The sequence below is a fragment of the Schistocerca gregaria genome, chromosome 2, assembly GCF_023897955.1.
Source record: "Schistocerca gregaria isolate iqSchGreg1 chromosome 2, iqSchGreg1.2, whole genome shotgun sequence".
NCBI classification, from domain to species: domain Eukaryota; kingdom Metazoa; phylum Arthropoda; class Insecta; order Orthoptera; family Acrididae; genus Schistocerca; species Schistocerca gregaria.
The window spans coordinates 697,643,025-697,670,602 of NC_064921.1; the positions used below are offsets into that span (position 1 = coordinate 697,643,025).

Below are 27,578 nucleotides of genomic sequence, written 5' to 3' on the forward strand. Positions count from 1 at the left end.
TGGCATCGAATTGTGTGACTTATACCATTGCAAATATGAGTTTTTCTTTCCTGGGGATCTGCGTCAGTCTAAGTAATGGATGTCTTAGATCATTTCACATCCAGGAACGAACACTCATGGCAGATGTAATTTTACATCTCCTCTAAGGCATTGAAAACTTGTACCTTAGCACTTGCCCTTCACTCACATGTATTAAGCAATTAAACTTTTGTTTTGTTTAAACAATACTGTGTAGTACACTATGCATCAGCTTTTGTCACCTGCCTCAACAGTGTTTTGTGCCTGTCTGACCCACTCCACTTCTCCCCTCTCCTACCTGATTCTGTTATCAGCAAAAAAGTCCACCTTTTCCAGCCTTCCAGAACGTTGGTAAATCCATACTGGTTTTCACCTATTTTTAACTTTAGCACTGAGCTGGTGTTGACTCCACTTTACAAACAATTATACATAGTTAAATAAAAGATAATTCTTGTTACTTACATAACATTATCAATATTTGTTAATTACATATAAATATTAAACTTCACATAGTCAAAGAATATCATCTTCTGCAGACACTATTGTACACTACATAATGTACAAGTCTCATTCTTTGCTTAGTGCAAAGTCTCTCGACTTTCAAATTGTTGATAGTGTTACACATGCCCCCATTTTACTTCCAGATATCAGGAGTAAAACATAAACACCATTATGTGCTTAGGGCACAACACTTCTTCATATCTTCCTTTCACATTACAATATTAATAAAATTTGATAGTTTCATTTGGGCAATGCTTGACCTGAACATTTTCAATTCTTAACTAATTTTTACAGTCAATAAAATTTCACTTTTTCGATTTAATGAAATGCACTACTTCAGACTGTCGGAAGTCACAACAGTTCCTTCATCACATTCCTATTGCAAAACTTCACTTTTTGGCTGTCGAAAGTAACTTAACAGTCCCTTCTTTCCAATCTCTGTTTTCACTTTCTGGTGTTACTTTCAACATAAACGATTGAGGTTTTCTAAATTTCCTCAACATTTACAGCTTCGTTAACACACAATTTTTTTGTAAAGACTTTAACATTTTTCATTCCTCTATTCTTCGAGGAAAATATCTTTTAATGTTTTCGATATTGTAATGAACGTACCTTCACTTTGATATCAGAAATACCAAATTGTAGGCGTTGTCATGCAGACGCTTGTCTATCACAAATAGATCTTTGTAAATAAAATTAAATTATGAAATTTCCTGATCAATTCTGCTCGATCTAGTATGCGCCTTGTCCAAGACTAAATCCCCCTATTTGAATTTGGCTTGCTCTTACTTATACATCATGCCTTTTTGCATTCACCTCAGCCTGTTTCTTCATTTTCATTCAAATCATCTCCTTCTTTTCATACGATGGGATATCTTTAGTTGCTGGAAATGATACTAACTTAGATAGCAAACTTTTGCTTTCATTTTTCAGCATTATCTCATCTGGACGAAAGCAACCAGAGGTTGTACAGAGTTTCAGGGAGAGCATAAGGGAACAATTGACAGAAATGGGGGGGGGGGGGGGGGGGGGGGAAATACAGTAGAAGAAGAATGGGTAGCTCTGAGAGATGAAGTAGTGGGGTAACACATTCATCGCTCTTTCAAATTCACTAACATATCTTCCCCATGCCTTATGGTTACTACTGCAATAGGTTCTTATTAATCGTCCTATTTCTCTAATACAGTGTTCCACTGGGTTCCCTGCTGGGTGATTTACTGTTGTATGTTTCACCCCTATTCCCAACTCTTTCAGACCCTCTTTCCAAATTCTGGAAACAAATTGAGGTCCGTTATCTGACAAGAATCGTGAAAGAAGGTTGTATACATGGAAGAACCCTGGAGATACTAAAAGGTATCAGATAGATTACACAATGGTAAGACAGTGATTTAGGAACCAGGTTTTAATTGTAACACATTTCCAGGGGCAGATGTCGACTCTGACCACAATCTATTGGTTATGAACTGTAGGTTAAAACTGAAGAAACTGCAAAAAGGTGGGAATTTAAGTAGATGGGACCTGGATAAACGGAAAGAACCAGAGGTTGTACAGAGTTTCAGAGAGAGCATAAGGGAACAATTGACAGAAATGGGGGGATAAAAATACAGTAGAAGAAGAATGGTTAGCCCTGAGAGATGAAGTAGTGAGCGAAGCAGAGAATCAAGTAGGTAAAAAGAAGATGGCTAGTAGAAATCCTTGGGTAACATAAAAAATATTGAATTTAATTGGTGAAAGGAGAAAATATAAAAATCCAGTAAATGAAGCAGGCAAAAGGAATAGAAACATCTCAAAAATGAGATCGACAGAAAGTGCAAAATGGCTAAGCAGGGATGGCTAGAGGACAAATGTGAGGATGTAGAGGCTTATCTCGCTAGGGGTAAGATAGATACTGCCTACAGGAAAATTAAAGAGACCTTTGGAGAAATGAGAACCACTTGTATGAATATCAAGAGCTTTGATGGAAACCCAGTTCTAAGCAAAGAAGGGAAAGCAGAAAGGTGGAAGGAGTATATAGAGGGTCTATGCAAGGGCGATGTACTTGAGGACAACATTATGGAAATGTAAGAGGATGTAGATGATGATGAAATGGGAGATGTGATATTGGATGAAGAGTTCAAAGAGCACTGAAGGACCTGAGTCAAAACAAGGTCCCCGGAGTAGACAACATTCCATTAGAACTACTGAGAGCCTTGGGACAGCCAGTCCTGACAAAACTCTACCATCTGGTGAGCAAGATGTATGAGACAGGTGAAATATCCTCAGACTTCCAGAAGAATATAATAATTCCAATCCCAAAGAAAGCAGGTGTTGACAGATGTGAAAATTACCGAACTATCAGTTTAATAAGTCACCGTTGCAAGATACTAACGCAAATTCTTTACAGACGAATGGAAAAACTGATAGAAGCCGACCTCGGGGAAGATCAGTTTCGATTCCGTAGAAATATTGGAACACGTGAGGCAATACTGACCCTACGACTTAGAAGTTATGTTAAGGAAAGGCAAACCTACATTTCTAGCATTTGTAGACTTAGAGAAAGCTTTTGACAATGTTGATTGGAATACTATCTTTCAAATTCTAAAGATGGCAGGGGTAAAATACAGGGAGCGAAAGGCTATTTACAGTTTGTACAGAAAGCAGATGGCAGTTATAAGAGTTGAGGGGTATGAAAGGGATGCAGTGGTTGGGAAGGGAGTGAGACATGGTTGTAGCCTATCCACGATGTTATTCAATATGTATATTGAGCAAGCAATAAAGGAAACAAAAGGAAAGTTCAGAGTAGGTATTAAAATCCATGGAGAAGAAATAAAAACTTTGAGGTTCGCCAATTACATTGTAATTCTGTCAGAGACAGCAAAGGACTTGGAAGAGCAGTTGAACAGAATGGGCAGTGTCTTGAAAGGAGGGTATAAGATGAACATCAACAAAAGTAAAATGAGGATAATGGAATGTAGTCGAATTAAGTCGGGTGATGCTGAGGGAATTAGATTAGGAAATGAGACACTTAAAGTAGTAAATGAGTTTTGCTATTTGGGGAGCAAAATAACTGATGATGGTTAAAGTAGAGAGGATATAAAATGTAGACTGGTAATGGCAAGGAAAGTGTTAATGAAGAAGAAAAATTTGTTAACATCGAGTATAGGGTTAAGTGTCAGGAAGTCGTTTCTGAAAGTATTTGTATGGAGTGTAGCCATGTATGGAATGAAACATGGATGATAAATAGTTTAGACAAAAAGAGAATAAAAGCTTTTGAAATGTGGTGCTACAACAGAACGCTGAAGATTAGATGGGTAGATCACATAACTAGTGAGGAGGTATTGACTAGAATTGGGGAGAAGAGGAGCTTGTGGCACAACTTGACTAGAAGAAGGGATCGGTTGGTAGGACATGTTCTGAGACATCGAGGGATCACCAATTTAGTATTGGAGGACAGCGTGGAGGATAAAAATCGTCGAGGGAGACCAAGAGATGAATACACTAAGCAGATTCAGAAGGATGTAGGCTGCAGTAGGTAATGGGAGATGAAGAAGCATGCACAGGATAGAGTAGCATGGAGAGCTGCATCAAACCAGTCTCGGGACTGAAGATCACAACAACAACAACATCTGACAATACAGCCTTTGGTTTTACTGTCGCTTCCTAATAAGCTTCCATCTTTTTGAATGAAACTTTTGTCGTAGCCTTCTTTACCAGATACAACTTTATATATTTTGTGAACACATGTCGAACCACAAAAATTTGTACACATCCTCCTACTGTTTTCAGTATAGATAATTAGTTACAAAGTGTCTTGTAGCAAAATATGCTGCATCGATCCTTTATTCTTTAAATTCATAACCTTAGCTTTCTGACACAGATCACAAGTCTTTATATGATCTGTGATCTTCCTTAGCACATTATTTTATACTACTATTTGCTGCTTCATTTTGTCATAGCATCTTTTAGCTCCTGCATGACCTAAGGCTAAATGGTAGTAATCTATTATTTCAGCCTTGAACTTATTCAGACCATCAGATTCCGCCAATCTCTTTGTTTAAATTTTTCCTTCTAAATAACACATTTTTGTATACTTTATAATATACTCAAAATTGTGGTTTTATTTTTATCGTTCATTTGTGTTTTTATGTCCCTCCATATGTCATCCTCATTCTGATGACGCTTCAAATTTTTTAACAATTTCTTTAATCTTTTTATTTTCCATGGTTTCCTGTATGATATTTATTTGAAAATTACCGTCTTCATACCCTTCTTCTGGAACATTACCTAATCCCCTTGGTAACCTTGACAATGCGTCCACTACTATATGGTCAGTTCCCTTTACATACTGAATTTCATAATCGTACTGTTGTAACAACAGTTCCCAATGTGTTTGACTAGCATTCAGTAACTTGCAGTCATTTAAAAAGATCAACACTTTATGGTTGGTGTTAATTACTATGTCAACCCCATAAGTAGTTCTTAAATTTGTTCAAACCCCATACAATGGCCAATGCTTCATTTTCAGAAACCATATAATTTCTTTCGGCTTTGGTCAGAATTCGACTAGTGAATGAAATCGTCCTTTAACTGATTTCTCTATCTAATACTTCCTCTTGAAAAATTTCTACTCCAATTCCATAATTGCTACTATCAGCTTTCATTAAGAATGTTTTTGCCCCATTGGGATGATAGAGAATTATATTCCTAGCTAACTCGTCCGTGATTTTCTCGAAAATTTTTTGACACTCATATGTCCATACATACACACAGTTTTTCTTTAGAAGCTTGTTCAAATTGGGCTATTTATCACTGCATTTTCCGCAAATTTTCTAAAAAATCCACACAATCTGATAAAACGTTTCAGCTGTGTTTTGTTTTTAGGTGCTGGGCAATTTGATATAGCCAACGTTTTCTCCTTGTCCTTTCTGATTCCTGACATGGAAATTATCTGCCCTAAAAACTTTATTCTTTCCTTCCGAAATCGCATTTAGAAAGTTTTAGTATCATTCCTCCTTCCCTCAGAGCTTGACCCACTCTTTTCAACAGCTGACAATGTTCTTTCCACTTCTTCATAGCTATCAACAAATCATCTACGTACATGGTTATTATTGCAGACAACTCTCTTCCAAGTACAAAATCTAATGCTCTGATGAATATGGATACAGACATATTCAATCCAAATGGCAATACCTTTTACTGATAACATTTTCCATCACAGATAAATGCTGTATACTTTTGACAACTTTTTTCTGATGGGATATGCCTATATCCAGCCGTCAGATCCAAGCCCGAATAATACTTAATCCCGAGAAACCTTTGCAAAACTGTGTTTGGATTTTCCGGTCTATCTAACTCTCTTTGTACTATTTTATTTAAGTTTCAAGCATCGATTAATTCTTGAACTCATCCATCTTTCTTATTTACGATTATCAAGGTATTCGAAAATGTACTATCACTCCTTTTTATTATGCCCCATTCCATCATTTTTTCGATCCGTACTCGGACAGCTTCTCTTCGTGTGGAAGAGATAGTATAGGGGCCGAAACAAAATGGTTCATCTGACATGGTTTTGATTTGATATTAAAATCCATTTATCAACTCTGGCACTTCTGAAAATATGTCTCTGTACTCTCTCAATATATCCAAAACATCTTTTCTCTGTTCAGGACTTAACCCTTGAACTCCCTGTATCAATTTTATAAGTTCAGAATCTTTCTCTTCTTTACTCAACACCTTCTTTACATGATATAGAGTATAGATTTCGCATAGGCTACCACCAATTTCATCTCTTTCAATACTAATTGATTTACTTGCGACACCTATTTCTACATCCATTTTCTCAAAACCTATTTTTATCTTTTCATCCTTATTGATTCTTATGATTTCATTTTTGCAGTCAATCACTACACCTTCCTTTTCTAACCAGTCCATCCCCAAGATCAACACACTAAACAGATTCGTTACTACTAAGAAATCTACTTCAAAGTTCTCACCTTTGATCCTGAAATCCACTGAAACCTGTACTTTAATACGTTTACTTAGTTTCCCTGTTGCTCCTATTACTTTTATTCCTGTTACTGACATAACTGTTAATCCAGGCTCATCCACAATTCTTTCATAAAACAGTTGAGACATCGCACTTATTTGCAATCTGGTATCTAACAAAATCTTAAATTTATAGTTAGCTTTTTTGAATTGATATCTTTTCCTGCGTGTGTTTCATGTTCTAAATCTGTTACTACATCAATGTCTTCCCAAGACAAAGTGCACACTCTTTTATTCTCCCTGTCTGGTAGTTCTTTTGGTTTTATCCCTGTTAAAGCATCTGCATCCTGTTTGTTCGATGCCCCAGTTTTTGTTCTCCGGCAAATTTGCAATTAGTTCCAAATCTTTCATTAGGCTTCTACATACCATTTCATTTCCTTGATAAGTATTAGGTAATTCGGAAAAATCTGCTATTTTGCTTTTAGATTGAGACTGATCAGTTGCAGTTAACTGAAATGAACTTTCTCGTGTTTCTACTGAGATTGGATGTATGTTGTTTGATTGGGTATTTCTTATTCAAAATCATAACATGTCTACTTCAATAGCTGAAGATAGTCCTAAATTATTCCCTTTTTTTGCTCTTTGGGCCAGTAGATTTCCTTTCATGAAGTTCGCTAAATCATTCCATTTGAGTATTCCCAAACCAATGTGCTCATCCTTTTGATTCTATCACCAGGACAGCTCGTGCATTCCTGCGGCATTTTCAGTATTAATGTCATTGGGAAAATTCACTCTTTTACCAGCGGCCCTGTTATTAATTACTACGCCTGATGTTACTTTTGGTATTGCTCCTTGAGCAGTTCCATACACATCTTTAACTAACATAGGTTCCTCAAATTTTACTTGGATTCGTTTGCTATTACTTTGCTCATCACAAAACAGTTCATTAATCTTTCTTTGATCATCTACTCCTAACCGTGCATGGTCATTCTTTGGAAACACTTGTTTCTTGCCCCTACCCAAAGTTGAACTCTTATCACTTTTATCTACCATACCTACAGCTCCTTCTCATAAACTATTTGCACTTATTGCAATACCTTCTTGTTCGTTAACACCTGCAGATTGTGTTATTTTTGCACCCATTCCATCTTCCTCTAACACTCTACTTACATAACCTAACATTTCCCCCTGTGCATCACATTGAGCAATTATTAATGGCACTAAGGAAGTATTTGTACCTCGAAATCATTCATAGTGTTCTCGCCAGCTGCTCGCTGAGTTCCGCCAAGCGAGCGACTGGCTTTCCCATTACTCACTCACCTACTGCTCGGCGTTGAGTCAAGGCCACTTTCCCCTGTCGCCAGGTGGTGGTACGCCCCTTTCACCCTGCAGTGGATGTTTCCATGCCGTTCAGGCATTCCTAGTGCTGCCTTGTAACTCTTAAGTACATTAAACCATTTCTCACGATCACTATGTGCTTTCCGCATTTTTCACACATTTTCAGTCTATGTTCTTTCATAAAACCAACATACTTAAACGTTTGATACTCATTTTGAGGGCAGTAATATCTTCCTATTTTCCCTACATACTCTTTATTGGGCCCTTTATTTCTTCCTGCACAAATACGGCCCCTCATAGCCATGGTTTTCAGTTTAAATGTTCTATAGAATCTTTTGATTCTTGAGAACCAGTACTTTTACCTTTCCCTTAAGCACCATTTTGCCCTCTATTACTTTAAACAGAGTTTACTTGAAACTTCACTTGATTTTGATCATTATTTCCATTGTTTCACCTATTTTGGTCTCTACAGAAGTTGTTGTTATAGTTTTCAGAACTATGTTCTGATATAGAACAGCAATAGTCTTCATCTTCTACCCTTTTGACAAAAGCTGCATAACTAGTATGATTACTTCCTATGAATCTTTTCGTTTCTCCTGGGAATTTGCTCCATAGTTCCCAGATTATTTCGCTCACCGAATCCCTATCTCGGATGTGTGCCAATCGCTTCATCCACATTTTGCAAAAGTCTTTGATGGGGCTTCTCCCTCTTAGCTCAAAAATTCAGGCCATGCTGAAGTCACACCATAACTTCTCCTGTTTATCCTCAGACCAACGTTCTTTTGTAAATTTCCTTTTGAAAACTTCGAAAGTCATGCTTTCGGTATATAAACTCTATCCCCATCTCTTAGCTTCGCCTGTTAATACGCTAATGACTACATTTAAAAATTTCCTGGAAACTTTCTTTCGCAAGTTTAAATAAAATCTAGAGGGTGCCAAAATTGACTTTTCATGTCTTGATTAAATTTGTCTTCCCCTTCCAGTATTTTATTTAAATTGAGAATTCACCCTCACAAATCTGTCTAGTTAACATTTTCTTTTCCAAGTTTTGAAATTGTCTTCTGAACTTAATGGTTTCTGAACTACACTTTTGTGCTTTTTCACCCATTATCTTTTCGGAATCAAATATTCTTCCTCTCATATTTGAGATATCAGAATCACATTTTTCAACAATGGTACATCCTGCTTTTTGAACTTCATGAAATACAAGGTGTTTGATTAAGGATTCTACTTAGGCCTGTACTTCCTTTAATCCAGTATCTATGTGATCGTTCATTGTACTCATTTTCTCTTTCAAGACATCTACTTCTGTTTCAGTAGCATCTAACTGGCTCTCTACACTCCCTAAATGAGCAACAATGCCTTCAGTTTGCTCACCAAATTGTTGAGTTACTGTTGTAAGCCTGATATTAAGATCACATACTAGCTCTTTAAACTGTCCTGAAATAGTTTCAAATTTTCTGTTCATTTCTTCTCTAAACAATCTAATCATATTATCAGTTCCTCTATGAGAAGTCTCAATTTTATCATTAGTCTCTTTTTGTGAAGCCTTTATACCTTTTATATTGCCATTAGCCTCCTTTTGTTCTTTATGCAACTCTTCAAATTGAGCCATTCTCACTGAAAAAAAAATCATTCATATTCATTGGAGTACATTCACCATGTACGTTCTTGTACTCTGACTCTGTAGATCGTGTAGACCAATTTCTTTGCCTACTGGGATCTAACAAAAAAGTTGACTGACTTTCCCCCAGCTAATCCTTCTAATGGTTCTCTTTTTGTACATGGCAAAGTGCCTTATCCTCATTCTTGCATACTTAACAGCTCTTTGTTTATTTGTGTCTTTGCAAATGGATCCAGAGATTCTTCTGTGCAAATTTTTCTTCTGTCTGGAGTTCCTACTTCCCGCATGTGCTGCGTATAAGCCACCACCTGCGTTACCCCAGACACTGTAGCACCACTCTTGGCCTCATGCATGATGTTACCGCTTCAGCCGCCATCTTCGCTCCGCCCGCCATCTTCGCTGCCTATGTCATCAGTCCTTCTGATTGTGGAATCTCTAAGTTCACTTTGTGATTTCCCATTCCGATACAAGATAAAATTTCATTATTTGTCACCCATCTTTTTTATGATTATACTTATTATCTCCACACCATTACAATATACAGGTTGGTGCCAACAACTCCCACTTTAAAGTCTGAAAATGGAATTTACAATTTATTCTTTTCCTCTTTTTCCAGATACTTTATTTATTTCTCAGTAACGAGTCGTGTCACAGTTGCCATCTATAATGGTATCATGGTGATGTAAGTGCTGTTCTGTCACCTTAAGACATATATAACGATAGTATTTACACATACTATTTCTTCTAGTCCTGTCTAAAGGCCGCTTACAACACTCATGGTTTCTACTCTTGCAATTACAATTAGGAATTCAGATGTTATCCTAGCTTCGGTAATTGAAGAACTTAAACACAACTACCACCTTAACAACTGCTAGTGACCTCAGATGCTGTGTAATGGATAAAGCACGGTCAATTGTGAAGTTACTGTGTAGTCTTGGTTGCAGCTTTTCTATTTTGTCAAATTACTACTACTTGCGGGTGATAATATTACTGAAAAACATGGTCGCCAGCCAGAATAACAAATCAATTGACTTTATTCCACAAATTCACCAAATTTGGTCTTTACTATATTTTGGTTCTTTTCAAAACTTTTTCTCTTTTAATAATTTCTGTCACTGGAGGAACAGGCTAATTCACGTAGATAGATGAACCATGACTGCAGTCAGAATTGGACACACCCACACACTTAGAAAGTTTTGGTCCGTGAAAACAATGCCAGAACAACAATAATGCCTTCTTACATTCCTGAAGGCAATATCAGCAACACTGCCTCTGAAAACATGTATTATACACAAGAAATATATTTACGATACTTTTGTTAGTATTGAAATGATTGCAAAAGGTTTTATAATTGGTTTTTCTCAGTTCTATTGAAATACTTACTTTTCGTAATTTCACAGACAGAAGGTCCCAATAACCAAGTTCACCCACTAGGTAGAATTGTTATTTACTTTACATACTTTCAATGTAATCTACAACTCTCCACATTTATTTTAATTGTTCACTTAAGTGATATTTAAATTTACTTTGAAAGAAAATACTCAGTTGCCCAATAATATTTCACACCAATGGATTCTCGGTTTCAGTCTCTTTAGTATAGGAAAAGATCCCTACTTGGAACATTTTAGGTTAAATAAGTAGTTTTGCATAAGAAAGTCCCTTAAATAAATATTGAACAAAACACGCAAAAACTTGTCAACACAGCTCATAACAGAACTGTGGAGGGTTAATTTCAGTAGTGCTGTTGTGAGGACAGTTGCTGGAGATTTAGGTGCTTTGAAGGCACATACCGTTTTGCAGCGGCGGAAATTTTTTTCTTGTCCTCATGGCATCTAATTATGTGACTTGTCCCACCACAAATATGAGTTAGTCTTTCCTGGGGATCTGCATCAGTCTAATTAACGGATGCCTTAGACCAGGGCTTCCCAACCTTTTCAGCTGGCGGACCCCCAGTCAGTCAAGAGCACAGTAACTTTAAATTTTAGAGCGAAACCCATGGGAACTGAAAGCTCCTTAATGCAAGTGCCATGTTCCCAATGACACCACCCTCCCCCCCCCCCCCTCCTCCCTCCCCTGAAGTATCAATAGTCTTTGGTTTAGAGATGAATGAAAACAACTTGAAATTAACGATCCAATTTCAATTCCCTCTGTATCCAGACACTTACTAGTGGATTTACTCCCTTTGTTCAGCACACTATAGCCTGATTAAAATTACATGGTAATTGAAATTTCACACGATGGAGCTGTCTTCCTCCAAGAGCAATCAACGTCACGTCTAACCTGTTCACTGTTGACAAGCTGCCACTTATGGTCAGTTCACTTCCACTATTTGGCTACTGTTGTCTAAGGAGCATGCATATTTCGCAACAGTCATGTGTGTGTGTGTGATTTTTCGTGAAATCCGAAGAAAAATGTTCAAAGGTATGTAAAGTCTTCCTTTGGTCATTCATTTCAACTGGAAACTTCCCTTGTTGTGAAGGCTATGAAGAAACTGCACCCTTCTTCAATGATCCTGACTTCAGCCACCGATCCATGCTAGAAGTAATAAACTGGTCAAAAATCGACTTATGAAATAGGTAGTGCACTAACAAAGCAAGTTTAACATTTAATGATGCCTGGGCCCGCATACGTGCCAGCGAGTGCTGTAATTGGTCGTCAAAGCTTGTTCCGTGCATGCGTAAAAGGTTTCAGCGCATCTATCACCGAGAGCCGGGGCACAAACGAAACCCGTATTGTTGCTAAACAGTCGATCAGAGAAGCCGCATTCTTCGGCACTAAACTGTGTATACGTTCTCACTTAGGAACCGCAAAGGCTGCTTGGGGATACGACCTGAAGTAAAAGTACACATGTTTTTCACACGAAAAAAAAAAATAGTGTTGAATTTGATTTTCACATTTTATTCAACAATTTTACTCATTATTTTACACGATTTGGTGAAAGGTGACCACGGATCCCCTAGAAAGACCCAGCAGACCTATAAGGGGTCTGCGCACCACAAGTGGGAAGCCCTGCCTTAGACCATTTCACATCCAGGAACAAACACTTGTTGCAGACGTAATTTATATCTCCTCTAAAGTGTTGCAAACTTGTACCTTAGCACTTCCGCTTCACTCACACATATTAAGCAATTAAACTTTTGTTTTGTTAAAACAATACTGTGGAGTGCAGTGCGCATTACCTTTTGTCACCTGCATCAACAGTGTCTTGTGCCTGTCTGACCCGCTCCAATTCTGTCCTCTCCTACCTGAATCTGTTAGCAGCAAAAAATGTTCACCTTTTCCAACCTTCCAAAACATCAGTAAATCCGTATTGGTTTCCACCTTATTTTTAACTTTAGCCCTGAGCTGGTGTTGACTTCACCTTACAAAGAATTATACTTAGTTAAATAAAGGTAATTATTGTTGTTGTTGTTGTTGTTGTTGTTGTGGTCTTCAGTTCTGAGACTGGTTTGATGCAGCTCTCCATGCTACTCTATCCTGTGCAAGATTCTTCATCTCCCAGTACTTACTGCATCCTACATCCTTCTGAATCTGCTTAGTGTATTCATCTCTTGGTCTCCCTCGACGATTTTTACCCCCCACACTGCCCTCCAATGCTAAATTTGTCAGCCTCTGATGCCTCAGAACATGTCCTACCAACTGGTCCGTTCTTCTTGTCAAGTTGTGCCACAAAATCCTCTTCTCTCCGATTCTATTCAATACCTCCTCATTAGCTATGTGATCTACCCATCTAATCTTCAGTGTTCTTCTGTAGAACCACATTTCGAAAGCTTCTATTCTCTTTTTGTCTAAACTATTTATCATCCACGTATCATTCCATACATGGCTACACTCCATACAAATACTTTCAGAAACGACTTCCTGACACTTAAATCTATACTTGATGTTAACAAATTTTTCTTCTTCATTAACGGTTTCCTTGCCATTCCCAGTCTACATTTTATATCCCCTCTACTTTGACCATCATCAGTTATTTTGCTCCCCAAATAGCAAAACTCCTTTACAACTTTAAGTGTCTCATTTCCTAATCTAATTCCCTCAGCATCGCCCAACTTAATGCAACTACATTCCATTATCTTCGTTTTGCTTTTGTTGATGTTCATCTTATATCCTCCTTTCAAGACACTGTCCATTCTGTTCAACTGCTCTTCCAAGTCCTTTGCTGTCTCTGACAGAATTACAATGTCATTGGCGAACCTCAAAGTTTTTATTCCTTCTCCATGGATTTTAATACCTACTCTGAATTTTTCTTTTGTTTCCTTTACTGCTTGCTCAATATACAGATTGAATAACATCAGGGATAGGCTACAACCCTGTCTCAGTCCCTTCCCAACCGCTGCTTCCCTTTCATGTCCCTTGACTCTTATAACTGCCATCTGGTTTCTGTACAAATTGTAAATAGCCTTCCGTGCCCTGTATATTACCCCTGCCACCTTTAGAATTTGAAAGAGAGTATTCCAATCAACATTGTCAAAAGCTTTCTCTAAGTCTACAAATGCTAGAAACGTAGGTTTGCCTTTCGTTAATCTTTCTACTAAGGTAAGTTCTGGGGTCAGTATTGCCTCATGTGTTCCAATATTTTTACTGAATCGAAACTGATTTTCCCTGAGGTCGCCTTCTATCAGTTTTTCCATTCGTCTGTAAAGAATTCGTGTCAGTATTGTGCACCTGTGGATTATTAAACTGATTGCTCAGTAATTTTCACAGCTGTCAACACCTGCTTTCTTTGGGATTGGAATTATTATATTCTTCTTGAAGTCTGAGGGTATTTCGCCTGTCTAATACATCTTGCTCACCAGATGGTAGAGTTTTGTCAGGACTGGTTCTCCCAAGGCCATCAGAAGTTCTAATGAAATGTCTGCTCCGGGGTCCTTGTTTCAACTTAGGTCTTTCAGTGCTCTGTCAAACTCTTCACGCAGTATCATATCTCCTATTTTGTCTTAATCTACATTCTCTTCCATTTCCAGAATATTGTCCTCGAGTATGTCACCCTTGTATAGACCCTCTATATACTCTTTCTACCTTTCTGCTTTTCCTTCTTTGCTTAGAACTGGGTTTCTATCTGAGCTCTTGATATTCATACAAGTGACTCTCTTTTCTCCAAAGGTCTCTTTAATTTTTCTGTAGGGAGTATCTATCTTACCCCTAGTGAGATAAGCCTCTACATCCTTACATTTGTCCTCTAGCCATCCCTGCTTAGCCATTTTGCACTTCCTGATGACCTCATTTTTAAGACGTTTCTATTCTTTTTGCCTGCTTCATTTACTGCATTTTTATATTTTCTCCTTTCACCAATTAAATTCAATATTTTTTTATGTTACCCAAGGATTTCTACTAGCCATCTTCTTTTTACCTACTTGATTCTCTGCTTCGTTCACTACTTCATCTCTCAGAGCTAACCATTCTTCTTCTACTGTATTTTTATCCTCCCATTTCTGTCAATTGTTCCCTTATGCTCTCCCTGAAACTCTGTACAACCTCTGGTTCTTTCAGTTTATCCAGGTCCCATCTCCTTAAATTCCCACCTTTTTGCAGTTTCTTCAGTTTTAATCTACAGTTCATAACCAATAGATTGTGGTCAGAATCAACATCTGCCCCTGGAAATGTGTTACAATTTAATAACCAATAGATTGTGGTCAGAGTCAACATCTGCCCCTGGAAATGTGTTACAATTTAATACCTGGTTCCTAAATCTCTGTCTTACCATTATGTAATCTATCTGATACCTTCTAGTATTTCCAGGATTCTTCCATGTGTACAACCTTCTTTTATGAGTCTTGAACCAAGTGTTAGCTATGATTAAGTTATGCTCTGTGCAAAATTCTACCAGACGGCTTCCTCTTTCATTCCTTTCCCCCAATCCATATTCACCTACTATGTTTCCTTCTCTCCCTTTTCCTACTCTCGAATTCCAGTCACCCATGAGTATTAAATTTTTGTCTCCCTTCACTAACTGAATAATTTCTTTTATCTCATCATACATTTCATCAATTTCTTCCTCATCTGCAGAGCTAGTTGGCATATAAACTTGTACTACTGTAGTAGGCATGGGCTCCATGTCTATCTTGGCCACAACAATGCATTCACTATGCTGTTTGTAGTAGCTTACCCGCACTCCTATTTTTTTATTCATTATTAGACCTACTTCTGCATTACCCCTATTTGATTTTGTATTTATAATCCTGTATTCACCTGACCAAAAGTCTTGTTCCTCCTGTAACCGAACTTCACTAATTCCCACTATATCTAACTTTAACCTATCCATTTCCCTTTTTAAGGTTTCGAACCTACCTGCCCGATTAAGGGATCTGACATTCCACGCTCCGGTCTGCAGAACATCAGTTTTCTTTCTCCTGATATCAACGTCCTCTTGAGTAGTCCCCACCCGGAAATCTGAATGGGGGACTATTTTACCTCTGGAATATTTTACCCAAGAGGACGCCATCATCGTTTAACTATACAGTAAAGCCTCATGCCCTCGGGAAAAATTACGGCTGTTGTTTCCCCTTGCTTTCAGCCGTTCACTGTACCAGCACAGCAAGGCCGTTTTTGTTAGTGTTAAAAGGCCAGATCAGTCAATCATCCAGACTGTTGCTCCTGCAACTTCTGAAAATTATTGTTACTTACATAATATTACAAACATTTGTTAATTGCATATAAACATTGAACTACTGATAGTCAAAGAATATTGTCTTCTGCAGACGCTCGTATACACTAAATACTGTTCAAATCTCATTCTTTGCTTCATTAGTGCTAAGTCTCTTGACTCTCTATAGGTCAATAGCTTTATAAAGCCTTCAGTGACTACCCTACCAGAATATTGTCAAACAATCTTTCACAAAGCCCAAAGAATTCCTTGTTGGATGTAAAGTGCCCAGTTTCTAGTGAATGACAGTGGGACTGAAATTGAGGGTAGCAAAGCAAAAGCTGAAATGCTTAACTCTGTTTTCAAGTGATGCTTTACAAAGGATAACAGAGGAGAATTGCCCCAATTAAATCCTCATACCACTGGAATGATGAGTGTTGGTGGTGTTGGGAAAGAGCTGAAATAGTTAAAATTGAACAAAGCTCAAGGGTTCAATGGAATCTCTATCAGATTCTGTACAAATTTTGCAGCTGAGTTAGGCCCTCTTCAAATAATAATCTATCATAGAATCCTTCAACAAACAACCATGCCCAGTTGTTAGAAGAAAGCTCAGGTCGCACCCATCCACAAGGAGGGTAGTAGAAGTGATCCACAAAACTGCCATCCAGTATCCTTGACATTGACTGTTGTAAAATCTTAGAACATATTCTGAGCTCAAACATAATGAGGTATCTGGAACAGAATGATCTTCTCTGTGAGAATCAGCATGGATTCTGAAAATATCAGTAATGTGAAACCAAACTCACACTTTTCTTACATGACATACTGAAAGCATTGGATCAAGGAGACCAGATAGATGCATAACTTCTTGATTTCCAAAAAACACTTGACTCAATATAGCATCAATGCTTCTTGTCAAAAATTTGATCATACAGAGTATCAAGAGAAATTTGGGTCTGGATTGAGAATTTTTGGACAGGGAGACCGCAGCATGTTGTCTTGGATGGAAAGTCATCAGGCGTGAGAGTAACTTTGAGTGTGCCCCACGGAAGTGTGTCGGACCCTGGCTGTTCATGTTCTATATTAATGACCTTGCAGAAAATATTAATGGTAACCTCAGAGGTTTTGCAGATAATGGAATTATCTACATTGAAACACTTTCTGAAAGAAGCTGTATAAATATTAAGTCAGACCTTGTAAGATTTCAAAGTGGTGCAGAGATTGGCAGCTTGCTTTAAATGTTCAAAAATGTAAAGATTTGCACTTCAAGAAACACAAAAAAAACAAAAACGATGTAGTATCCAGTGATAATATCAATGAATCACTGTTGGAATTGACCAACTCACACAAATACCTAGGTGTAAGTGTCTGTAGGGATATATAATTGAATGATCATGTAAGTTCAGTCATGGGTAAAGCAGGTGGCAGACTTTGGTTTATTGGTAGAATAGTGGGGAAGTGTAATCAGTCAACAAAGATCACTCCTTAAAAATCCCCATTTCTAGAATATTGCTCAAGTGTGTAGGACCTGTAAAGATGGAACTAACAGGGGATATTGAATATATACAGAGAAGGGTATCATGAATGGTCACATGGTTGGTGAATCCTTGGGAGAGTGTCACAGAATAATGAAGGAACTGATCTGGAAGACTCTGGAAGATAGACATACTCTATCCCAAGAAAATCTATTAATAAAGTTTCAAGAACTGGCTTTAAATGGTTACTCTAGCAATATATAACACCTTATGTATCACTCTCATAGGGAAGATTACAATAATGACAACACATGCAGAGGCATTCAAACAATTGTTATTCCCGCACTCCGTACATGAATGGAATGGGAAGAAATCCTAGTAACTGGTACACTGGGATGTACCTTCTGCCATACACTTTGCAGTGGCTTGTAGAGTTTGGATATAGATGAAAAGTATGTGTATCCCTTCTCAAAATAAACCTATACAGCTTTATACTCATTTTATCCCCTGAAAATGCCAATTTAATTTCTCATATGGAAATAGAGTATTGCCACCATGATTTAGAATTCTAACAGCTGTTTCTCGTCTTGGGAGACATGTCCATCAGGTGGGACAAACCATTAATGCAAACCACATCATTGCTAACATCTGTGTTCATCCACTGAAAACAGGTAAGGTTGTAAAAGTCAAAGCACTACATGGAAATCTCATTAACATTCATATGTCATAACATAAACACATTGTATCTACTTGCCTGTTTAGCTTATGCTATGTCTCAGCCCTTGAACTACTATCTAAAATTTATGGACTCTGCATACTATGCCAGTAGTTTTACCTGCACACATTGGACTCATGGCCAGTTTATTTTTATCGTTTTGCAGTCATTGGCTATTTTGTATAACCATATTCTTGTCCAGTGCAAACAGTTCCATTTTGTAATCATTTCTATGCAGTGTTAATCTCTAAATAAAGGCTGGACCATTACAGTGCACCATTAACATACTGCCTATATTGGTAGTGACCATCAATAAGTATTTTTTAGATTCTTGTTGTAAGGCTTTTGTCTTTTGTTACAGTTAATTCAGAGTTTGAAGAGACATTTGTTCCTGAATTCAGTGGAGAGACTTACATAGAAATGCAACGCCTAGAAGGTGTGGTTCAAGCATTTTCATTGGAAGTGTGGTTTCTGTCAAGATCACTTAATGGTATTATCCTTTACAATGGGCAGACACTGCATGGCAAGGGTGATTTCATAGCTCTCATACTCACTGGAGGTCATGTGCAATTCCAGTTCGATCTTGGCAGTGGAGCAGCAGACATTATGTAAGTATTTAGTGTTAATCTTCTGTGTACTATAATATGCTAATCAAAAAATTGTAGCACTTTCAGGGAATCATTGTGATGAAAGAGGGTTCTGTAAAGTGTCAAGCTGCCTAATATCTGAATTACAGAAGTCATTTGTTGCTTTTGTGTAGGTCTATTTCCATAAATGATCACAGGTACGCCACTACATATTTGAGAAATGTTACTGTCATGTGAGCACAGAAAAACATCACGGGTAGAACATGGGCATCAGTTGTGACATACTACTGTTGATGCCTCTGTTCTCTGTCTGCAAAGGGTCACATTGCATCATTTACCATTTTATATATTTATTTGTCCATCTGTAAACAATAAATATTGTGCCTTCGGCAACTCCTATTGCGTTTTGACTACCAATTTCTTTCCTACTGAAAACAATGGAGAGTATTTTCGAAAGCTTGGAATCTTGTTACTAGATTAGAATGAAAAGCTTGCAGAGCACTTTTATATGTGACACAGCTCTTGTACGATCGATCTGTGAGATATGGCAAATAATATCAAATTTATTTGCACTGCAGTCAATTTAAAACTTCAAGAACTTCGTTTCCAGAAAGAGTCAACCTCCAAAACTTAAGAGTGAAAGATATCTCAATCCTTTGGGGTCATCACAGAAAGTTGTTTCAGTCTGATGAGAAATTTTAATAAAGCCCTAAGATTATGTTGTAACAATATTTGATCTCAGCCAATTATAGCAATAGGTCACTGATTCTATGAATTTTGATGCTATATCATATTGTTACAGACTACCAGAGGCAAAGCTCAAACTAATCACAATAGCATAAATTACAAAAGGTACTTGTTGACATAGACAGTAAATACTTCAATGAAAATGATGGATTAACATCATGTCAACAGGTGATATAAACATTCACTTGCTGTGTTCTGACTCTAGCTGAAAACACTAATGCTAATACTACATCAGTTTAATTTCATTTTCCTGTTAAATGAGTCCACTGAAGAGGTCAGTTGTAGCAAATCATGCATTAGCAACCTTATAACATGCTTCATTTATATTTAGTTCTGAAGCTTTCCTTTCTGAGCAACATGCTGTTCAGGTACTGATGAAGCCTGAAAATCATTATGCCAGTAGCATAAAGAAAATATATATTTTTCAAAAAGAACCACCCATGATGATAGTGTTGAAAAAGTCAGCATTGGGCTAAAAATACTCATGCTACTAAATGAGTGCAAAAAATACAAATCATGAAAGTATGAATCATGAAATATAAGCAACAAGTGAAAAATTTATATTTTTCCAGTGTGCAATGCTAAAGGTTGGCAATAATCATAGACTAAAGGTAGAAATTAGGAGCTACCATGATTATTACAAAGATCTACCATTAGTAATTAGAAGCAAATATGCAGTGACAAAGTTAAGAAACTTGAGTAACACTGGCACAGCTTTTCAGAAAGTTATAAATAACTTTAAGATTTACAAGGACATGTCCAGCAGTGATCTTACAATAAGCCGTAATAGAATTATCACAGGATGTCAACATCATGTTTCATATGTTTTTAACAAGTACTTTTCTTCTGCTGTAAAAATCCATCAGTGACCACTTCTCATAAATATAAGGTCTTTCCATTTAAACAAAACTTTGCCCCACCTAACAGCAAGGATATAAGTTACAAAGTCAGGCCATTAAAAACATTGAAATCATCAGGCTATGATGAAATTTCTGTTAGCATATTAAAAAAAGGTGCTCAGTCAACATGTCTGATGCCATGACCACAATATTAAATTATGTAATTGTGTCAAGTAGTTTCCCAAACAATTTAAAAATAGTGCAGATATTCCCAGTTTGCCAGAAATGTGATAAATCTAAACCAGAAAACTTTCAACCCATTTCAAAATCAAATCAAATCTCAATCTTAGCTGTATTTTCAAACATAATTACGCTAAATTGGTGACATTCCTCATGCATCACAATCTAATATTTGAAAATCAGAATAGCTTTCTGAAAAAAACAAGTCAAATTCAGTAGCAATAACACAACTAATAGATAAAATAAAACTGCCACAGAAAATGAGAGTGAGAAGTATGTTACTGGAATGTTCCTTGAGTGTGGAAAAAACATTTGATTGTCTTAACATTGCCATATTACTTGACAAGCTATGAAATCTGCATGTTAGAGGAACAAGTTATGGGTTGATAAAATAGTATATGGTATACGAGCAACTGCAAACAATTATTGTTACTTGAAACAAAAAGTGGGTTATTCAAATTCAAAATTACTAATATCAAATAATTCAGTTCCTCAGACTTCCTTGTTGAAACCCCTTCTTTTCTTGATTTATGTTTATTTATTTATTTATTTGTCCATATAAATCTCATTTTCAGTACATGGATATTACTTTATTACTAGGTCTGCATCATTTACCAGTCATGACTGGACAGACTACATCAGGATTACATATATAAGATTTAGTTAAAAATTTATACAACATACAGAAAAGTTTCCAAAATAAGGGCAGTTATAACATATTAAGACAATATTATTTTGTTCATTCACTTTGATCAATATTGGAAAATTCTCCAATAGAATATAATGGGTGTTCTTTCAAGTCCTGTGCAGTTGTCCTCTTGAACAGTCCTAGCAGCAGAGTCTGCACTTCTCGGTCCAGTGTATTGAGCATTTTTAGGACTACCACTGGAAAACTGTCTTGTGCTCCAATCAGCAAAACAGAATTAATATGGCTATGAAAGAGTGCATAATAAACTGTTAATAGGTACTGGTTAGTTAATATGCCTTTTAGTTTTCAAAGCAGGTATATAACACAAGAGAGCCTGGAACACAAACACTCTGTGTGCTTGTCATTGTTAGTTTTCTGTCTGTCATGAAGCCTTGTAGTTTGACAGCCTCCATGTTGTCCTGGCAGCCAACTTTGCTGAGACTGCATATAACATGTTGTGTTTTTTCATGATTAATTTTCATTTTATTTTCGATGAACCACTCTTTAATGCTTTCAAAGAGTGCATCTGCTCTCAACAGAGTTTATTAAGATGTTTTCCTCTTGGCAAAGAGCGTGGTATCATCAGCAAACTCTAGATACAATCTATATTATTGACATAGATAAGGCGCAGGAGGGGTCCTACGACGGATCCCTGGGATACACCATGCTCTAATTTTTGCTCTAGGGAGGTTGCTCCATGGAGTGATACTATTTGTCTTTTGTTTTCTAGAGAGATTGAAGAGTAGCTAGCACTACATCTTCAATACCATAATACTTGAGCTTATTAATCGGTATCTTTTGTGAGATGCAATCAAATGCCTTGCTCAGGTCGCAGAGTGTCAATGCCACACTCTCTCTATCTTCAAACCCCTCCCTTATCTTCATGATTTTGTTTGCAAACTGATCTGTAGCGTAGCTGAGAACCGGACAAGGGTACATCTAGAACCGGGGGGCTCAAGGAGGCAACAGCATGTCACGCCACAAAGGCGGCTGACGCAACCCGCCGACCAACTTACGTAATCTTGGCAGCGCGCCTGGCTGGCGCACAGCGTACGCGGGCACCTAAAGTGACTAGTGCCCGCGTACGGGATAACGCTCCGCCAGCAGGCAGAAATATTCTAAGTCTGAATCAAGGTCACGCATGTTCGGACATGTATATAAGCGAGCGAGCGCCGCGCAGCGGCTCTGTCGCGCTGCTGCTGCTGCACAGGCAGCTGTATTGAACGCTGCCAAGATGCCGTACAGAAGATATCATCACCGTTCTAAACAAACAGTCTACAAGACCATCGAGAACATTGAATTTGCTACAACAGCTGGAGACAAGAAGAATCGTATTCCAGTTAAGTCGGTCGCTGCACAAGCTCTGCTGGATGGTCCTGCTGTTTTCGTCAGTTGCAGACTTAATTTTAGTTTAGATATAAACGATTCATTTGGTCATGGTAACGGATGGTTTACCATAGCCATTGTTTGTGGTGGCACAGGAGTACCAAATGTTCCTGGACTTGAAAGTTTTGTTGACAGAGACATTATTGCTTTTCGCACTTATCATATTTCTAAATTGGCTAATAAGGATTTTGGTAAATCAGCATATGTTTCTCCTTGTTCTTTGTCATTATATACTCGTAACAGGAGGAAAATATCTGTAAACGAATCTGTATTTATTTGGGTTAAAGGCAAAGGTGTATGTGAAAGTTTGTTGGTGATTGTAGTAAGTGTAGTAAGTGTTGACCTTCCTTGCGAAAACCATGCTGTGTGTCCTGGAAGAGTTTATTGTTTTTGAAGTAATTTTGTATCTGATGTTTCATTACGGACTCCATGACTTTAGCAAGAATGGGTATTATTGAAATAGATTTGAAGCTCAGCACTTTGCATGGGTTACCTTTTTTGTAGACTGGTACTGTCCGTGCCACCTTCAGAAAATCTGGGAAGACACCAGAAGATAAACACTTGTTAATTACTGTGGCTGATTGAGCTATGGTATTATTTTCTTCAGTACTGTGCAGGGCATACCATAGATATCTCGACTCTCTGAATGCGTGTAAGACTTCGCTATATTTTACAAGGTCCTCAGGGTCTATTTCCTCCCAGTTTTTAAAAGTGCAGCTTACACTTTTTATATTGGCCATTGGATCTAAACCTGAAACTGGTATTTCATTTTCCGTACTTTACACTACGCTAACAAAGTACTGGTTAAAGGCATCAGGACTACCAGAATTTGAGATGGAAGTAGGCTTCTCACTGTGCTCATTTACCAGATTCCATGCTGCTTTACATGGATTATGAGCCTCTTTAATGAACTTGTCATTGTATTTCTTTTTTGCATCCTCCCCTGCCTTTCGGTAGATTTTTTTGGCTCTTAAATAGTTACAGTGAAGCAGGTCTTTAGTTGGAAGATCTATTTCCATATGGTCTCTGAATATTTTGGTGATACATTGTACATAATTTCTTTGGCTCAGCTGTATACCATATCTTCCCTTTAATGGGTTTTTCCCTTCCTTGTAACTTGCTTGCAGAGTTCTTCTTGGGGATTTCTGGGAAAATGTCATCAAATTTTGTTCTTAAGGTTGGGAATAGGCATTCAAATGGGTCACTGGATCCCATTTCTGCAAGTTTCTGCTGCCAGTTTACACTAGACAGTGCTGCTTTAAGGTAATTAAATCTTTCTTCTTTGATAGCCCTTTTACTGAATGTGTAACTTGAGAGCCATGTGATTGGTTGCAGTTCACTTTTGCTCTCGATAATAAGCTCCATTATTAGTTCACTGTGTTCTGCAATCATTGGTTCAACTACACTGATATTATATTCCCAAGTACTGAGGTTGGTGACAACTGTGTCTAGATAGGCAACACCTCTTGTTGGGAGCTGGTTTGCTACAAACAACCCACAGCTGTTCATTAAGTTCATGAAACCCCTCTCTTTAGTATTTCCACATCCTATGTTTATGTTGAAGTCGCCACACAATGTGAGTTTAGATTTAAGGTGTGTGTGTGTGTGTGTGTGTGTGTGTGTGTGTGTGTGTGTGTGTGTGTGTGTGTGTGTGTGTAAGGTAAGATAAACAGTTATCCATGAGTGCAATAAAGTTTTCGAAGTTACCATCAGTTGAATGCTATGCAGAGATAACAGTGAGATGAATATTTGGTAACGTTGATGCAGCTATTTCAAGATCCGTATCTGTACAAAAGTTTTTTAAATCAATTTCCTTTACACTAAGATTTTTCTTTGCATACATGGACACACCACCGTGAGCTGCAGTAGTTCTATACCATACATTTATCACATCCAAACACTCAACAGATTTGTAACAGTCACCCTCTGCTTCATTCAGCCAGTGCTCACAGATACAAAAAACATCTGGTTTCACTTCTTCTACGAAGAACGATAAAAGGTCCACTTTGGTTCTTAAGCACTGTAGATATACATTCGCTATAACTAATGGCATATTGCTGTTATCACTAATGTTCTTTTTATCTGATAATCCATGGTCCCGATTTTTTATTTCAGAGTCTATTTTACTGGGGCGCTGGTTGATCTCTGGAATAAAAAAAACACTTTATTACAACATTCTTGGGCCATATGGCTTTACAAATCTCAAACGTAAATAATTTAAATTTTTATAATAAATTGGATCTATAATGTTAATAATTACAAATTTTATTAAATATTGTATATTTATAACTTACTTCTACAATTAAAGATACAAATTACATCAGGCATGACTACTTCCACGTATTTATGTAGGGAAAGGATAAGATCGTTTGGTCTTTAAAGAAAGGTTTGCATGGTTTTCTGCTGCTCACTTGTTTCATTATTCTTATAATTGCCTTTTGTTCCCTGAAAACTGTTTTGACTTGGTGTACATTACCCCAGAAAATGATATCGTACTTCAGTATTGAATATACATGAGCCAAGTATACAGCCTTAGTTGTTTCTGCACTATTCTTACTACATAGCTCATGGTTGCTAGTATTGAATTTAGGGATGTGATATGAGAGCTCTTTTTAAGAATTTCCTGGATATGTATCCCAAGAAATTTAGCTTCAATGACAGCACTAATGTTTTGATTTTCTATACATTTTACTAGTTGTGTTGCATTTTTATTTTGATCTGTGTGGAAATTCAAAAGTACTGTTTCTTGGGGATTAACATTAGCTTGTTCCTGGTAAACCATTCAGATACTTATTTCATCATATCTTTTGCAGATGCAATAAGATTTTCTTCTTTGTTTCCTTCAATCAATAGACTGGTGTCATCTGCAAACAGTACCTAGTTCAGAATCCTTATTGTGTAATGAGAAATCATTAATGCATACCAAAAAAGAAAGGAACCTACAATAGAGCCATGTGGAACACCATGACTTAGTCTACAGGGTTCTGAAAGGTGCGCCTGGAGCTCATACTCTCCCCACCCCTTCTTCCCCCCCCCCCCCCCCCCCCCACAAGTGCGCTCGCACACACACACACACACACACACACACACACACACACACACACACACACACACTTGTACAACCATATTGTGCTCTATGACTGCATAGTATTGACGTGTACCTCTGCAGCTCAACTAGGTTAGGGGGTTGTCCCAGATGGGGTTGGTGGAGGGGGGGGAGGGAGGGGGGGGAGTAGGATAGAAATATGGGAAGTAATGGCAGCAGGTGTCAGGGTAAGAATGTAGGAGGGAGAGGCAGCAGTGGTATAGGATAGGAAAGCAGCGCAGGCACCTGCAGTAAGCTCAAGCTTGCAATGCATGAGGACATGGAGAAGTATATTGGGAGGGGAGGTCTTCTTTACATCTTATTCAGAGGGTGCGAGGTCTTCTTTATGTATTATTCTTATACGAGGTATGACAATAAAGTAATGAGACTGATGTGAAAAAAAATGTTGCTTACCATTATAGTAAAGTTTAGTGTTGTCTCCTTCAAAGTAGTTCCCTTTTGATTGCACACACTTTTTTCAGCGCTTCTGCCATCGATGGTAACATTTCTGGAACTCATCTTCTGTAATATCCTCCAAGACCCTCGTCACAGTTTTTTGGATATCTTTTGTTGTTTGAGTATGGTATCCCTTGACTGCCATTTTGACTCTTGGAAATAGAAAAAAGTCACATGAAGCAATATGTGGTGAATAAGGTGGCTGTGGTAGTACTGAAATTTGTGTTGTGGTTAAAAATGGCTGTACTGACAGAGCAGTATGGGATGGCACATTATTGTGATGCAGAACCCAATTATCAGCAATGTTGGCACAGACATGAAGAAATATTTTACAAAGTCTTTCTAAAATTTCTTTGTAGTAATTTTTGTTAAATGTTTGTCCAGGAGGCACCCACTCTTCATGAACAATTCCCTTGGAATCAAAGAAGCACACAAGCATGCATTTCACTTTTGACTTTGACATGCGAACATTTTTTGGCCTGGGTGATCCCTTTGAGCACCATTGCGAACTTTGGTGTTTTGTCTCTGGATTGTACTGAAAAAACCAACTTTCATCACCAGTGATAACATGGCTCAAAAATTCTGGATTGATTTCCATTTTCTCTAACAGATTGGTTGCCACATTTTTCCGTGTTTTGGGGACCATTTTTGCACAAATCTTTCTCATACCAAGATCTTCAGTTATTATTAGACAAACCATTCCTCAATTGATGTTCAGTTCTTCTGCAATCATTTTCATGGGTAATCTTCGAACAGATCGTATGAGTTCACAGACCCTGGCCAAGTTGACATCCACCTGTGAGGTTGATGGTCGTCCACTGCGCTCTTCATCTTCAACATTCATTCTGCCTTCATTAAACATTTTATGCCAATGAGAAACTTGAGCTATTGACAAAACATCCTCTCCAAAAGCCTTCTGAAGCTTACCTTAAGTTGTAATCACGTTTTCACTCAATTTAATGGAAAAAAGAAATGGCATACCATTGAGCAATATTATACGGTTCCATTTCCATGATGAGAGACACAAACACATGTTAACTTATTACAGCATAACTCATGACTGAGCAGTTGCATTAATGTGCCGATTGGACTAGAAGCAGCTTATAGACCAAGGTCAAAGATATTGTGCCTACGCAAGCATGCAGGGTTGCCACATCTTGCAAAGAAAATCAGTCTCATTACTTTATTGTCACACCTCGTAGATCATTTTTATTTGGGACACCATATTCTTCTTATTTTCGCAGAAATGGTACTAGTGTATGAAAGTTATGTGATTTCACCTGTTTTCGTAGGTGTTAGTTCCCTCAGCAGAGTGGTCATTTTGTGTTT

The 27,578-nt window shown here is 37.6% G+C and overlaps 1 protein-coding gene across 1 annotated transcript in view; it reads left to right on the forward strand.

Moving 5' to 3' along the window:
• LOC126335939 (agrin-like) overlaps positions 1-27,578 on the forward strand; it is a 366,195-nt gene that overhangs the window by 242,677 nt on the left and 95,940 nt on the right. The window contains exon 20 of the mRNA XM_049999415.1: positions 18,583-18,829. Coding sequence (XP_049855372.1) covers positions 18,583-18,829 — 247 coding nt within the window. The remainder of the gene's footprint in view (positions 1-18,582; positions 18,830-27,578) is intronic.